Below are 18,287 nucleotides of genomic sequence, written 5' to 3'. Positions count from 1 at the left end.
TATATCCGTTATAATTTTTTTTTTAATGTTTCTATTTAAATAATAATAAAATTAATTAATTTCATACAGACTTTAATTATCGTTGACAGAATTTTTTGACATCTATAGATATATCCCAAAGCGTTAGATATTTTTCGTATTCAATTATCGTGATTCGAAAATCATTACGTTACGAAATTACAACGTTACTAAACAGTTTAGTTCATAAATGGAAAACGTGTTATATTGAGAGAAAAAAAAAAAAAAAAAAAAAAAAAAAAACCGACAAACAGCCGTTTGCCTCAACCTTCCGAGACGCTCGCTCTGCTGCCCCCCTTGGAAACTATCCTACATATCCCCTTCCCTCCAAATCAGCCACCACTTTACTATGTATCTCCTCCGCTACCTCTCTCACGGTCTCGCTTATAAGTATTCTTTTCCCTCTCTGTTGCCGCACTACCACGATCCCTCCAACCAACACGCGCATAGTACCGTCTTTCCCCTGTCGTGGAACTTGGCCCCCCCACCACCGCCGACTGCAGCGAGCCAATGTACCCGGAATCATTGCCGCGCCGACCATCGTGTGGTGTGCGCGTCGTCTTTTGTTACTGTTATTATTTATCGTTTTTTCCGAGTGCATTTCAGACTGACGAAAAGTAGTGCCACGCCGTGTTTATACACAAGTATTGCGTGTTTATAATCTATCTTAATCTTGCTATTATTCACTGTCTATTGCTCACAAGTGAGTGATTCGTACTGTTGTGATCGCATGTACTCGTAAGAATCAAATGTCGATCAAGAAATTCTCTAACCTATTACGGATGCACGGATTCAAGTGTGTTTCTCCTAAATACATTTCTTTTTGAGATTCGATTGCTTCGTTTAGTGAGTGCGCAAACGAGGTTATATATCTCACGTGCTACAAGCCGGATTTTGCATCGGTAAGTGATACGTTTTAACATTGATTTTAATTAATGCGATTAGTGTTGTACGATTTGAAATGGGACAACAGCGAGAAGAAGAGAATCCATTATGTGTATGCATATTGTGAGAGGTACAAATCATATCTTCTAGCAATTGCTGATTGCGTCACGTGGCGCCATCTCAGGGGCCTACGCCAAACACAGTGGCGGTATAGAAAATCTCGAGTGTACTTATATGAGGCGGCTGCAAAAAAATTTTCAGGTTTTTTTTTCTCCTTTTACTGTCATATTATTGATTAACTTCCAATATACAATTTAGCTTAACCAACATAATTTAATTGATTCGTAGACAAATCGAATAATTTGTAAATGATTGAAAACGAATAATTGAGTATATAAAACGTGATTTATACGAAAGAGTCTTATCAATTTTATTTCATTTTAATAAAATAAGTTATTCATTAATAATAGATAAAAAAATTATTCATTAATAATAGAAAAAAAAAAAAATAAAGTGCGCGAGTTTTTATCGTATAACATATACTTTATATACATATACACAATAAGGATGAATCATTTGATTTATTACTTGCCTAGTATAAATATTTTTCAACCGAGTTAAGTTGAATCGATCTTTCTGCTATCTAAGTAAAGTCGCATTTTAATCGCTTTATGCTCAAGGCGTATTCTGTAATGAATTGCTCCAACGATTATAGTTAATAATGATTTACGACACGAGATTGTGGAACACATTAATTCTTAATAATAGATAATAATGGTTTTAGTAGACCGTCGGTGATTTATAATTTGCTTTTGTTAATTTGACCAAGCGTTCTTAAAATAATACGCGTACATTTTGAATAATCTCGCAGATTGTTTGCCAAGAAATAAATAAAGTGTAATTTTCTAAATTAAAATGTAACAAAAAAAACTTTGTTCATATATGTCTATGAGCAAGTTGCTCGGTTGGAAACAGTTTAATTAGTATAACTTAGCGCGATTATAGTAAAGTATAACTTATTATTCGCGATATGTATAATGTGACTTGGAATATTCTTATTGCAGTAATTTGCAATGCAATGTTGATGCAAATCAAATTCATGCATTTTACGTTATTTTAATCGTAACGAAATCTAAACGATATTTTATCACATCTTCAAGTATATAGATTTTAAAATATTCTTGTTTATTGATTTAACAAAGAATTTTTAATCAAATTTATAAACAAAAATAATTATAATAAACCATATAGTAAACAATATGTAAAACAATATAAGAATATAAGACAAAAATATTAGACATGCAGTAGGCAATACGATAAAATAAAAAGCAACTTTACATATGCACAAAAAAAATTATTTTTCTACAAAAATTGTTCATTATTTGCCATTTACATACATCATATTTCTTCTTATATAATTTACATATTCTAGTAGAAATATTTAAAATAAAAATCATTAATAATGTGTACTATATCTTGAATTTTATTTAAAAATAATAGAAGCACACACAAATAAATAAATATATATATTTTAAGTACAAGAAAAAAATAAATATTAACAGACAAATAGATAAATTTTCATTACTTCATAACGAGATCGAAACAAGAGCAATTTTGAATTCTCAGCCAGTTTGTGGTTTCCTTGCGGTCTCCAATAAAAGTCAGTCAAAAAAATAACAAAAATATATTTATTATACAAAATCGTTATTATACAAAATTGTATGTATTGATATTCTATTTAAATCTATTTTGCAATTATTGGATGATTAAATAATATCGATCACAGCTTTATTACAATTTGCTATAATGTCGATTATTCCGAAAATGCATCTATTCATTCTCGAATATCGTGCTAATTAACATACTATTGCTTATGATTTGTAAATTATTTTTGACAAATATATCGATTTTAAAACGTGTAGCAAAATGTTAAAACAACATAATTCGTTAAAATAATTATTAATAAATAAAGTAATATCATTATAAAATTTGTTAACAATTATACGCAGTTCATAGTGTTCACATTCAATACAATTTTTCTATAATCAAATTCCAATGTGGAACAACTTTTTAAATTCCAGAATTTATTTTGGTCGGTTTGTCTTTATTAGGCATGTGCTTAAAATTCAGGTTAATAAATATTTATCGTTGATACGTGTTTAGTGTGTTCGATGAAAACTAGCAGTGTTTTAGAGAGAACATATTTTTTTTAAAATGATTAGTCTTTTGTCTTATTATTCTATTATATAGCATTCATGAAGGATTATTATCAAAGAACTGCGTTTCACGATAGATGTGTTTTAAAAGATAGATAGTTTTATTGTTCTCAACATTATGCGTCATCATTATCCGACAAATACATATATAATCCGTGACTTAATATAATGTCGAATACAATAATGATAGATAAATGAGATTACATATATTATGTTGAAAAAATTACCAAATAGCTTGATTACATAATATTTGATAATTTAATAATATTTTTATCAATTAGTCTGTGTTGCACGCGCGCATGTATGTGTAAAGTCAAAGGAGTTAATGAAAATCCAGAAATAATTCAGTTACGTCATAGCAATATAAGAATTGGACCTTGCTCTCTTCCAATATTACTTGCTTCTTAAATTAACTGTTTATTTTTTAAGTAATATTTTACAGACGTACTACGTGGAACATAAATTCAACTTATAAACTTTTGTGTAACTATATATTACACAAAAAATATAATAGCATAAAACTAACAAGCTTACTTAAGCAAGCAGTTATTTCTGGGAACTGTTTTGAAATAGATTTTATTGTGAATAACGTTGGCTATTTACAATAACAGTTAATGTTATAGGATGTTAATTTTACTGTGCGTGTTAGAAAATGTGCAATCATCTAAGATATCTAGGCAATTATAATTAACGTCATGCAACAAATATATATAATTTATATAAACTTGTGGCACTCGATTAAAAAAAAAATTAAATATAGAAAGCGATATTTTGTTAGCTGCGTACAATAACAATACTTTTGGTTAAAGTTCTAAAATAAAAAAATATTTTGAAAAACTGTATTATAAAAACTGTAACTCGATTTAAAAAGATAAATGGAAGAAAAATGCAAATGAGGAACTAAAGGTGAATAAAAGCCAAATCGCAGAAAATAGATGTTAAACAAATACATATATATATTAATATATATATATATATATATATATATATATATATATATAAATTATCTGTTTTCGTCTATGTTGCGTGTTTCTATAAATTGTTTCGTTGGCTATTACATTTAAATTTTAAATTTACATTTTTCCAAAAATATCTTTATTATCTTCGAATACAAAAATTAAATAACAGCAAACAACCTTTTCAATGCGATATTAGATTTATTCTATTAAAATAATTGTTATTACATTAATTAAATATCGAAAGATATTGCTTGTGCATTATTAGAATTTTTATTCAGTTTTTAATTAATAAATTTTACCGTATGATTTCTTACAATAGAGCGCAATTAATTAATGGCAATATGCGTCAAACTCATTCGAGTATTGAAGTAAATAGAATGTCGATCGCATCCAATACACGTAAATTGGGCTTATATTTATCCGAGCTTTAGTTATAAAGAATAATCGTTTGAAATCTCAAGAGAAAAATTTAAAACATTTTTTTTATTATTCATATTTTTTTATTACCTATCTTTTATTATGTATCTTTCTATTATCTATTTGTGTAGTATAAAATCGTGAGAAAATAGTGTGAGAAAGGAAAGAACAATGATGACGCGATAACACATCAAGAGAAGTATTTTGCTCTATATTTATTATAATCAAAAAGTTAAGAAACATGACATTCGATTATTCGTAATTAAATTGGTCGAAATTTAAAAAAAATAAGAATGGAATAGAACGAATGCTTTGTGAAGAAAATTTACTTTGAAGCGAATCGCTGACGATGCTAAGAACTGGTCTTGGGTCTCACCATCTGGAACATGGGTGCTCCTCGACCACCTTTCCTCGTCTGCAACAACATGCGGTATAACGATTTTGAATCATGGACAGGTGCAGATATAAACGAGCACTCGGATATAAGCCCAACTTTTGATCAATTTCTTATCGTTTTGTTATATTTAACTATATAATTACACAAGTGTCACACATTTTTTTATCAATAAAATCTAGCTTCTTAGTATATTTATTATAATGAAAAGTATTTACATTTGAAAAGAAGAGGTGAGTGAATATTATATATCTCGATTGGAATATCTGAAAGACAAGCCGTTAAAGGTATCGTTATACAAATTTGAGTGTACTACTTGTTTTGATTTCAGTATTATTTTAAAAAACTTATTAAATATTGTTTATAGACTTTAGTAATAGTAATAGTAATATTAGTAGGTATGAATAGATATGGACGTAAACAAATATTACTATAAAACATTATATGTTAACACATATGACAGATTAAAATTATATAAATAGATATTGGTACATTATTATATGACATTAATAAATATTATAAAGCATTATTTTTAAAATTTATAAACACATTTGCAGGTTTAGAATATGGAAAAGTTATTCTTTTCAGAATTACATATTAGTGAATATTACAGAGCATTATGTCAAAAATGATTATACCGCGTGATTACATATTATTATGTGATGCATATAATTTTGGTTAACGGTTTATTTCTTATCCATAAGAAAAGAAAGAGAAAATACTTATATTTTATAAATTCAAGTATACGACATTGATTGGTTCTCTATTATATATATTTTCTATTATATATTTTCTAATTAAAAGAAAAAAATGAAAATTAATAATAGTAGTAAAATAGAAAGTTTGTATGCTGTATGTGGGAAGTTGATTAGTAATAGTAAAAAGTATGTATTATCACTTTGGACATAGAACTCATGTATGTCATCTGTCAAAATCTAATAATAACCATAAATGTCAAAAATGACAAATAAAAAAATTAATTTGCGAAAATCTTTGCGAGTCATTGAAACTAAACAAAATATAAACAAAACTTATATAAAATAAAAAATTGGAAGAGGAAGAAGAAAACAAATACGGAGAATATCTTTTCCCAACAAATGAGTAACAGCAGGCAGGTCGAGAGAAGTAGTTTCACAATGGAACCCCTTACCTCTAAAACGGTTATACACGCAGGTAGATTCACTGTTGCTAGGCTGTAAAGTATCCATTGTGTTTCTCATCATAAGAATACACTATGACTCGAAATTGTGACTTATTGTTAGTTACGTTTTATTTTTATTAGTTCTTGTTATTTTCAACATTATGATTGCCGAATGTTTTAATATTTTTTTTTATTATTAGATTCATATCTCGGTAGCTTTTTTGTATTATATACAAAGATAATACGAATAACTATTTATATAAGTTAAATAAAAACAGATTTCTGAAATATTCTGTTTTAATTAATTTTCTGTTTTAATTAATAGGAAAAAATCTTTAAAAAGGAAATTAAAATAGAAATCTATTTCAGAAACGTATTTCAGAAATAAATTTTTATAAGTAACCGTTACTCATTCCATTTCTTTGCATTCTCTTGAATTTTTATAAGTTCCCTTGTTTCCTTTATTATCTTATTATTGCTGTTTTCTTCACGAATATATTTTTTCTTTAACTTTACGCACGATATTTTTTGCAATGTCTCGCTATTACATCTGTAAAGTTCCTTAGTGCTTATATTGATTGGGAGACTCGCCTCGAATTTTGTTAACAATTGCTGAAAAAAGTGATTGGTTCGAAAAAAAACTAAATTTTAATTAAAACCTTTTTTATCAACTATTTATTGACGCTTTATTTTCTGCATTAACTCATTAGCTCGTGTTTGTTCTTGTTTTTTTGTATTATTTGTTAAACATTTTTTATTTATTTTGATGAGAATACTAGCTATTTTTAAAATCTCTTTTTCATCCTGCATATTATGATTAAACATGTATTCAGCCGCTTGCTATTTATGTTACATCAATTATTTTATGTATGTTTGATATACGATAAGATATTTGCAAGGAGAAAAAAAACAAGTCTACCTATAATTACAGAAATATTGAAATATATTCCGCCCTCCTCCTCCCTTCCCCCTCACACACACACACGCATCGCGCACACGCGCGTGCGCGCGTGTGTGTAAGTGTATGTGATTATAGTTCTTTATATTTAGTAATCTTTCTTCTCGATTTTATTTCCTCTGCCTTCCTTATATTCTTTTCTTTCTTTTTTTTCTTTCTTCCCCCCCCCTCTCTCTCTTTCTCTTTGTTTTCTCTTTTTTTTTCTCCTATTTTCGATGTCTCTTTACTTCTTTTTTTCTTTTTTACACTCAACACAAACACACAATAGATACGTTCATACGAACGGATTACGACATTGACTTTTGACATAATTATATGTCATAGTATGTTGTTGATTACGCGATATGAATAAATTTCTGTCCTTGATATTATTTCTTCTTTCAAGCCACTCGATGATTTTAATTTGATCGATTTAATAATTGTAGTGATAATATGAAGTATTTTCCATGATAAAGAAAAGTTAATGAAGAAAAAGTTTGAAATTTTTTTTTACATAATGTGTTATGTATTTCATAAACTCTCAAATTATAACTTCATCTCTATAGTATAATCAGGTATTAGTTAATAATTGACGATGTAAGTTATTACTGTAATAAAACGTTAGAAACTGTAAACAGGATATTATTGATGAACTATAATATATAATATAATAAAAATTGTAAAAATATATTTCTTTGATAATCACAAAAGTTTTTGCCTGTTCGGATAATATTGTTTAAAGTCACAATTAACTTCTTTTTAAAAAAGAAAGAAGATTTATTTTTTTTCTGAAAAATTTTAAATTTTTAAATAAAATATTTTTGATGTTTAACAATATTTAGGATATCACATACGTTCTCCTAGTTCTATACAATTTCTATCAAAAGATCAAAAGAGACTAGATTGCTAAATCTCTAATGATTTTTATATCTTTTTTACCGAAGGAAACTGAAGACAATTAGCACTGGTTAGGTTATTCACCAGCTATGCTACTATAAAGCAATAACTATTCTTCACAATTTTAAGTCATGATCTCATAATGACGTATGCTCATGACATTCCACGCGAGTTTAACGCAATTAACTCATCGTATTTAATAACTCACACAACACAATACCCGAAGCACAATACTCTAAGCGGAACTTTTCATTACTTGACAAACAGCAACATAATTACCTGTGTATATATATATATATATATATAAATATATATATGTATGTATGTATATGTATGTATGTATATGTATGTATGTACGAAAACCATATAAAGAATTATATAAAATACATACTTTTTTATAAAACGTCTTATACAAAAAAAAGTTTAATTACATTAGTTGAAAAGATCTCGATATAAGCTATAAGAATTTATAATGTAACGAAAGATAAAGTTCACATTTAAAAATTTCAAGATAACTTTGGCGTGACCTCTTCATATAACAATAAGATCAAGCAAACTTCACTATGTCTATTACTTTTTAATTCTTCAACTTTTTTCTAAAAAATTTTTGATAGACTAAACATGTAATTTTTGATATATAAGCGATGGGCATGTTAAATACTTTATGTATATTAAAAGTATTGGATATAAGGTAAACAAACAAATTGAATTAGTTTGTATGTTTAATTATATTTCAACAATCAATTAAAACTAGTCAATATTAATATTAACTATAAGCAACTTTCGCAAAATGCGATATTTAGTTATTTGAATTTTATATTATAAATAATTATTGATCTTAAAAAACATTTCAATTTTCGCAAAAATTAAGTTTATAAATTCTTACTTTGAATGATACTTGAATATAAAATAAAGAACGGATACATTCCACAATGTGAAAATCACAATTTAATTTTTTCTATTATTTAAATATATATAATATAAAATATATATTATATATAAAATATTTATTATATATAAATTATATATATATATATATATATATATATATATATATATATATATATATAGGCAAAATGAGAACCTTCTATTTTATCGTGGTATTCTAATAGCTCAGTAATAAGGAGTAGTCTGTGGCAAGCAAAAGACTGATTCCCGATTTAGCTACTATGCCGATATTTTTGCTTATCCTTTTTTAGATGAATACTAGGCATTAAAAATAGATCTTAAATTTAGATTATTACTTAATATCACATTAAGAAAAATATGTGCACACATAACAATATAGAGCCTTTTATTTTATACATACATATACATAAAAGGTCCAGTAAAAACTATTGTATCATGTCTTGTGTGCAAGTAAAGTTAAACCAAGTAGTAGGTTTAACAAAAATACTTGTGTTATATAAAATAGACTCAAACTCTATCAATTAAGTCTAATAAGAACTCGATTAGCACAGCCATTATTGATAATAAGATCCGATTCGATAGTCTAACAAAGATGTTCTCAATTGAACGTCTGTAATACAGTTTATCTTAGCTAGTTCTTAATACGTTGATCAATATATAATATCGTAATAATATCAATCATTAATATAATCTTGTATTAGATATTATAAAGGAACATTATGCTTAATACGATCAACGCGACGAATTCTTAATAATTATTAATAAAAATTTCCACATTCAGATTTTGAATAATATTTTTTTTAAAGGATTGTGTTTGTAGAGAAAAATATAAAGATATTTTTTTACTACGCAAAGAAAATCTTATCTATTAATTAAGAATTCAATCAGTTATTATTGATTGTAACATCTGATAATTTAAAATTCAAAGTATTCTCAAACGGATGACTTGCATATAAATATATAATTTGCCTCGCTGTTGCGCGTGATTTAACACAAGACACTATCATGTTTCTTGATTAATGTTGTACTTTAAGCGTTTATTGACAAAAATATGTGTGTTCTCCGCATATTATCGCATGGTAACATATTTATCGCGAATTATCAAAGTTATCGAAGAAAATTATCAAAGAAAATAAATAAATCCATTAATTTTCAAAGTTATATTTTTAGTATATATATATATAAATATACTAAAGATATAACTTTGAAAATTCGCGTAATATATATATATATATATATATATATATATATATATATATATATATATATATATATATAGTTTAAATATTATATCAACTCTATTCCAGACTCGATCATTCTGCAATGGGTATTGTTCCAGTATCACTTTATTCATCGTCATCAGGGTAATGTTTGATGATGTATTAATATTCCGCGATTAATAATATTCAATGAGTTATATAATATAAACAAGTGTTTCATTCTCACTGTCATCGCAGCTTTACAGTCTATCACAATTGTGAAGAATATTCTAAAACAGATAGACGTGGAATATTTTTAACGACTGCATATATTTTCAATTTGGAACTGGTATATTTTCTACTGTCGATGTCGTCCTGTAATTTGCGTAGTGCATTGAGTGAAGTAATCCAACCTCAAGGTGCATTAATATAGCATTAATATAGACCAGTATTTATTTATAATCCGTTCTTATATTTAAGATTGTTTTAAGGAAGGTCTTAAGATTCCACTCGACTATTTCATTAGCTGAACAGAATCTTAAGACGAAAATCTAAGACCAAACTTAAGATCTTAAATATAAAAACCGACTATGAATACCGACCTTCCATGTAGATTTCGGATATGGAATCCTGTTTCCGCTCCGGTTCGATAAAACTTAATATAAGTTTTCTCGTCAAGGCATGTTTTAACTCTTCAAATGCGTCTCTTCTTTTGATATAAATTTAAACTTGTTACCTCCTTTTAAAATTTGCGTTATAATGGCCTTGCTATTATAGCATACTTTCAGTATTTTCGAAAATATCCTGTGAACTCCAAAAATCTTCGCAGCTGTCTTTCTGTCGAGCTTGGAAATTTTGCTTGTATCTTCCTGTCTGAAGATTAAATACGTTCTGTTTTAATTTTAAAATTTAAATATTTGACTCGTCTTAGCAACAACGCATATATTGTATTATATATTTCTTCCAATTGATTTCGAGTTTATATGTTCCATGGTTGTGAAAACTTTCTTCAGCTTCTTCAGCTTTCTTTTTTTCGTCAGCACACTCAGATCGTCCAAGTAGACCAGTACCGTTTTGTCCGTAATCAGCTATCTAAAAATAGCTGGAATGTATTTTCGAAAGACTGTAAAAAAGCTTGATAAACTAAAACCTTTAGAAACTCAAACTATCCGGTATTATGAACGATGTATATTTGATGCTTTCCTTTTCGACACGTGAAGAAACCCGTTTTTCAAATAAAGGGTGCTAAACACCATGGTGTCTCGTATTTATCTAGTTGGTTCACAATCATTTGCAAAGGAAATCTGTCTTTAACGGCTTTTTATTTACTATATAGTAATCTGAGCTCTATTTTTCTTTACTATTTTTTTCATTACTAGTACAGGCAGAATAACGTAATCGAACATACTCGGCTTTACAAGGCCGTCTTTCATCCAAGTCGATTATTTTATTAATTATATTTCTTTGCTCAGATGATAATCGACAAAAATTATAATGGATGAAGATGTCATCCTTAATACGCGTCTTTTATTTGATCTTTATATATTTGAGCTGATCTTTTTTATCATTGTGGCTGATAATTTTCAAATTGTCACAATTCTTCTTTGACTGTCAAATCTGTCATATGCTTAATTGATACGCTACTATTTCTTCTTTCTTTTTTCGAGCGTTTATTTTTTATCACGTCCTTCCAATTTGAGTCACGTTCGATTTTGATCCCGGATTGTCCACCATCTGTCTCTTCTTCAACGTGATCTCGACAATTTACCATCGATTATTAAATCGTGATTCAGAAAATCAGATATTACAAAAGTGTTCAAAAGTGAATGTGAAAACCGACCCGTTAATGATGACAGCCACTTTGAATTGTCTGATTGTTTACTGATCTGATACCGTCAAACAGAATTGAAACTCAATTTAACTCGAGGATAGCTAGGCAAACGGACCTTTAATTCATCCTTAGATAACGTATCTACGTTATTATCGTCTTTTTCATCATTTTTATCATATTTTTCTTTTTCGTCGCGTACTTTGTTTTTATCAGCGTCGTCTGATGACTTAAGTTGCGCTTTCGCTGCATCGTTTTCCGTCGGCGCACGGCGTGCTCTTTGCATCGTTTCTCATTGTCAGTAACGTGGTCCACAATCTTTTCTTTACTGTTTTACTTCCAGTCTTGAGTCTCTTCGAGATCTCATTTTTTTTTCTCGTCCATGAAGTTAACTTCTTTCTTCGCGATTGTTAGTTTGCTCATCGTTGTGTCTAGAATTTGATCTTTCGAAACAGTTCAACTACGTGTCGTGTAAAACATCTTATTCGATCACTATTTCCTGTTTACTCTTTACTGTCTTTCCTTCGTTCGCCATCAATGTTGTTTCGATGTACACCTGGAAATCACAAATTTTAATCGACCTCGGACGAAGTCGACTTTTACAAGGATTCGCACTCGTATTTGCAATGTAACTGATTTTATTATAAACTTCACTTATTAAGAACAGAAAATAATATGGATGATAATACATTTGGATTTTATGTTGCCTGAGCTCGATCAACTGTCTGTGATTACTTTTTTGTTCAATTGTCTCGGTTTCATCTCTACTGCTTATTCAGATTTTTTATGTTTTCTCTCACGTTACATATTTCACACATGCATACATTAGGCTTACATTCAGGCTTTTTCGCTCGCATTCGTGCATACTTTCTTACTTTCTGATATATTCCGTCGGCTTTATTTCATACATATATCTCAAAAACTAATTAATTTTAAACCAAGTTGAAATAAGAAATTATATTTTTAATATATAATTTCTCTAGAACTTTCTTGCTATATAGTATAATATTTTGGTGTATGAATTTTAAAGCATTTTTTATGTAAGAAAATATTATAAAGTAATATATTGCCTTATTAAAAATCAAAAGGATTTAAAAGGTTTTTCTTTTAATAAATAATATAATAGCAATAATAGAATATAGGTAGTTTTTTGAATTTACAGTCAAATTATTATATAAATATCAATATTTTATTATATTTTATATTAATTGTTACACAAGTAAAAGAAAATGTTATCAATATTTTGACAAAGTTTTAAAAATAATTACTAACATTGTATAACGTAGATAAAATGCAAATGTTAAATAAATTTGTAAATGCATCTTGCATAAAGTTCTTGTTTCTAAAGGTCTACTCTGTTCCATAAAGAAATTCTGCATGTAATTTTTATTATTTTTAAAGGTAGAATATATTCCATAAATATCCCGCATATAGTCCTTGTTTTCAAAGTTTTTTATGTTTATTATATAAGTTTATTATGTAAACATTTTCTGCATATAATGCACGATTTTGCACATAAGAACAGATATTCTATATACGTATTTGTATAATCAATAAAATTATTTAATGATATAATGTTTCCTTGCTGCTTTTGAAACGGAACTATCGATTCTGCAAAATTTATTCTGTAAACAATTTGTGTGTACAGAATTGTGTATACTGTTCTTGCTACTTTCAAAGAAATAATCTTTTCCATGAACGAATATTGTGTGTGTAAATCAGCAAAAACATTTCTAAGAATTGTGATTTGATTTCTATTACATGAATTATCTCAACAAACAACACATTATCTATATAAAAATATAATTATTTGATTAACTTAAAATTATTTTTTACACAAATACCTCAGTTATCAATATATTTATTCGTAAGTAAATCCTTCGCGGACAATTCATGTTTCTTATAAACAGTCTATTTTGTAAATTATATTATAATGTAAATAATGTACATACTTTATAACATAAGAGACAAATTATTTTATTTGATATCTATTATTATTATTAATAGATATTTCAAGTTACATACTTAATTATAATATTGTTCAGAAACAAATATTTTATATATACATAAATTAGTTAAAATGCAATTTTATAATACGTCTTATAGTACATTTAAGTACTTCATTAACATTTTGAAGAGAAATTAGGGAAACATGGAATCGAATAAGAATTAAATTAAATTAGATTGCATCAGAAACGTTTTTGCTGATTTACAAGCGGAGTTTATTTAAGAGTTTCCTCTCTTTTCTCCCTGAGTCTCTCTCTTTTCTCTCCCCTTCTTCCCTTTTTCTCCCCTCTCACTTTCCTCTTTCCTCTCTCTTTCTCTTCTTCTTTCCTTCTTTATCTTCCCCTTCATTTGCCCTCTCTATTTCTCCCACCACTCTTGCCTTTTCCATCCCTCTTCTGTCTCTCCTCCCTCTTCTTTTTTCTCTCCCTCTCTTTCCCTCTCCATTTTCCTTTTTCTTTTTCTCTTCTTTCCTACCCCTTCTACTCATTCCCTCTTTCTGTCTCTTTAATCTGTATGCAGGATTCGTAGACAGAAAATATTATTCTTCTAGAAGCAGTAAAAACTATAGGCAAGATTTCTTTTCAGAATAGAATTTGCACAATAGATTGTAATGATAGAACTTTTTTTTATTTTTTTTTTCAAAGCAACAAGAAAACATTCTATTGTTACAAAATAACTATATTGTATGACTATGAAGAAAATAGAAATAAATTTAAGTTATTAATCTTTCAAATTTTTATAAATAGAATCTATTTTGTAATGCAAGATAATTCCAATATAATAGAAATCAATATCAACAGCATTCTAGCTGATCTCTATGTAAAGTTTATCTATGAAATAAATTATTTCTTTGATGTCTTTTTATAAAACTGATTGTAAGCAAGATTTATTTACAAAATAAATTGTTTCTATATAAACAAGAAGGATTATAAAGATTAAGATATTTATGGAACAGAGATCTAATTTTTAAAACAGCAAAAATTTCTCTGGGATTCTTACTGCATTGATGATTTAGATATTGATAATAAAGAACTATTATTCTGATGTGATGTAAAAAGTATCGTAATTATTTAATAATTTTATTGTATTAATATGAATCTGTGGGAATCATTATTGATGTTATCATAAGTCCTTTCTCTCGACTGTGTGCTGAATAATAGTGTGGACGAAACAATACTGCTACAGAATTTCATGGTTTGTAAGTGAAGTAGGGATGACCTCCCTATTACGTCATAGCTCCGAACCGCGCACTATTAAGAATATTAAGAAATTGATTGACCCGTAACTGAGATTCGATAATTTAAAATCTAAAACATTTCAACTGAGGGGCTCGCGTATAGATATACGATTTTCAATTGCTGTGCGTGACTTGGTGCAACATACTATCATGTTTCTTGATATTGTATATCATGTTATAATACTGTATTACTATTACGTTATATTACTATTAACATTATTTTACATGAAATTATATATATATATATATACATATGTACTTTTTTTGCGTAAATATATTCTTTTCATCATTCTGTATATAAAGATATAAAATTATAAGAAAATGAAAAGTGAGATATTTTATGTATCTCTCTGTCAGAATATTTATCTGTTATATGGGATCTTGTTTATTTTAATATTTTTATAAAAAATAAATAAAGAAGTAATTTATGTAAAAGATGTATAAGTATTTATTGATCACTTATGTGCACACGTCATTCGTGTGTGCATACATTTTCCATTGTTACGGCACGACATATGCTTTTTAAACGTATGTCAATGCATTATTTACTGTATACTGCGGTATAATTTCGCATTCTATGACACAAATCTTTTCTATTTTCTTTTATTGTCCGCAATAAATGTTATTTTTGTTTAATTTAAAATTTGGTTGCGTTATAACAATTTTATATGCTTATTAAATTCAACATTGACAATAATTTTCTAATTGAGTAAAAAAATTTTTTTGATTATTAATCATCGATTATTTAACTAAGAAATGAGAAGCAATTTGTAAAAGATAAAAGATTGGAAATGTGTCGCGCGAAACGACAGCGAATCTAACGAATTTAGTGATATTTAATCCTTTGATTTTTGTAAACGAATAATGTAATGATGTGATGAATATAAGAGATAGAGAAAGAGAGAGCGAGAGAGATTATTGCGCGCGCATACACGCAATAAAAAAATATTGACAAAGCAATAAGAAATATATTGCTACATTATTTTATATAATAACAAAAACCGAGGTTAATTATTTCAAAGAGCGTATTATATTTCATATATTAATAGTTTAAACATTACTCGTATCTTAAAGCTTATTATGTAACTTGCACTTTCACATTCATTATTGCATAGCGATGTATAATATAAAAAGCCAGCATCTAACATATTTAGATTAATAAAGATTATATATTCTCTATATATGTTCTGTTGTTATATAACACGATATGAAGCTCATGACAGCGAGACATGTTTTAAGCACTTAACTTTCTCTCGATTCGATGGCTCGTATTCTCTTACACCATACTTAACACTAATACAAATAATAATCGACGATTCAAATATTTTGATTGTGTTGCATTATTTGTTTGCATGAAAGAAGCGAAATGAATAAAATTATAATGAAATAAATAAAATTAAAATGAACGATATAATAATTAATAGAAATAATTATTATTTTCTTCTATAATATATGTATTTCTATTGGTTTAAAGATATTTTTTAAAGACCACATATACGACATACACACACGTTAAATTCCTCGAGTGGAACGGAGATAACTATGTCCATTGCATTGTTCTCGTTCCGTGGTTGCTATATTCGGTGAAACGCGGTAACGCCTTCCTAACATCTGGCCGTTACTATGAAATGTCAAACATTGCCTATCGGCATAACTCACTTGCAACTATCTTGATTACGAATATATGCTTTTCTGAAATTCCGTCGAGCATTCTGGTCGTTAATGTCGCATCGTGCTCATGTTCGTTAGATCGATACATGATAATTTACTGGAGTAAATATCAAAGAAATGTACACAATATATTTTTTGCTCACATTGTATATATATATATATATATATATATATATATGTACATTTCTGTTTCTTATATAAAGTTTATATTACAATTTTATTACATAATACATTTACTATATTCTTAACATTGGAACTATATATTTTTATTAGTCTTAATTTTATTTTAATAATATAGAACGAAAATATAAAAATATTGTGCTACCTTCTTTACTTTTTCATATTTATTTTTGCATAGTTACGTATATCAATTACATAAATAAATATAGTAAATATCAAAAAAGGAGAAAATGTTAAAAATGTGAAAAATATAATGATAATAATATTTTTCATATTATATATTATAATATTGATAATAAGAATGTTATACATATATATAAAAATTTAACTATTTACATAGTAGCGATTATCGATTATTGCAGTTACTAAATAATTTCAATTTCTTTTTGTTACAGAGAAACGACAATCTCGATTTATCTTTAAGCGTTCCGCAGCATCATCAGACATCGTATCATCACGACAGCTACAATATGTCTGACCAAGTAAGTTAATTACTTTTTTATGTTTGATAGCTCTGACATAATTTTATTTATATTAAATAACCAAATGATTCTTTTCATTTTTCTATATGTAATTGACGTATATTCTCGATTTGCAATTAGCGATTCGTAGAAATTCACGGAAATCCGTTATTTGTGGATCCTTCAACCTATTCGCGATTCGTGATTTAGTCATCGTAATGAATATAATTTATCGTGATGTCTTAGCAAATATTTGCGCAAATGCTTCTGTCTAATTTCGATAAATTATAAATGGCCATCTCGGACAGCACACCATATAAATATTATACATTATTATACATTAGCCACATTGATTATTTAGAGAAATTATTTATGTAATATATGAAAATTAAGCAATTCGTCCAACTTTAATTATAACGTAGTGATATAAAATGAAAATTAAAATAACGAAGTCTGTCTTATATAAGTTAGTGGACCAGTTTAATCAAAATAATTATACATATTCATCAATATTTTTACTGTTTATTTTTTGAAATATTATATAAATATTTTATACATATTTTATTAAATATATTATTAAAATATAAATTAAATATTTTATATAATATTTACGTTACGTAAAAAAATATAAATTTTGTAAATATTTTGTAAATATTTGCTGTCATATTTATGATGATAAATCTTTATGATCTCTTCAATTAAAGATAACAAACAGATTTATGAAATATTTTGATAAATATAAAATATTCAAATAATTATTATAAATATTTTGTATATATTTTATAAATATTGTGTGCTACCTGCGGGATATCTTTATTTTAATTTTTTATTTCTCAATATATATATATATATATATATATATATATATATATATATATATATATATATGAACCATAAAAAGAACCACGAATTTTTATGTATAATATAGTGC

General features: G+C 27.1%; 1 protein-coding gene across 8 annotated transcripts in view; it reads left to right on the top strand.

The window, feature by feature from the left end:
* LOC140667973 (uncharacterized) overlaps window positions 1-18,287 on the top strand; it is a 97,553-nt gene that overhangs the window by 63,818 nt on the left and 15,448 nt on the right. For 7 of the 8 annotated variants that reach the window (XR_012047095.1, XM_072896428.1, XM_072896429.1 and 4 more), the window contains exon 3: window positions 17,291-17,377. Coding sequence is in view for 7 of the 8 variants with exons in the window: in XM_072896428.1 (XP_072752529.1) it covers window positions 17,291-17,377 (87 nt within the window). In the remaining variant the exon portion in view is untranslated. Of the gene's footprint in view, window positions 1-241; window positions 921-17,290; window positions 17,378-18,287 lie in introns of those variants that run through there. The other variant, XM_072896430.1, reaches the window with a different exon arrangement.

The sequence above is a fragment of the Anoplolepis gracilipes genome, chromosome 7 (assembly GCF_047496725.1).
Source record: "Anoplolepis gracilipes chromosome 7, ASM4749672v1, whole genome shotgun sequence".
Classification (NCBI taxonomy): Eukaryota; Metazoa; Arthropoda; class Insecta; order Hymenoptera; family Formicidae; genus Anoplolepis; species Anoplolepis gracilipes.
This window is presented reverse-complemented; position numbering and strand designations above follow the sequence as displayed.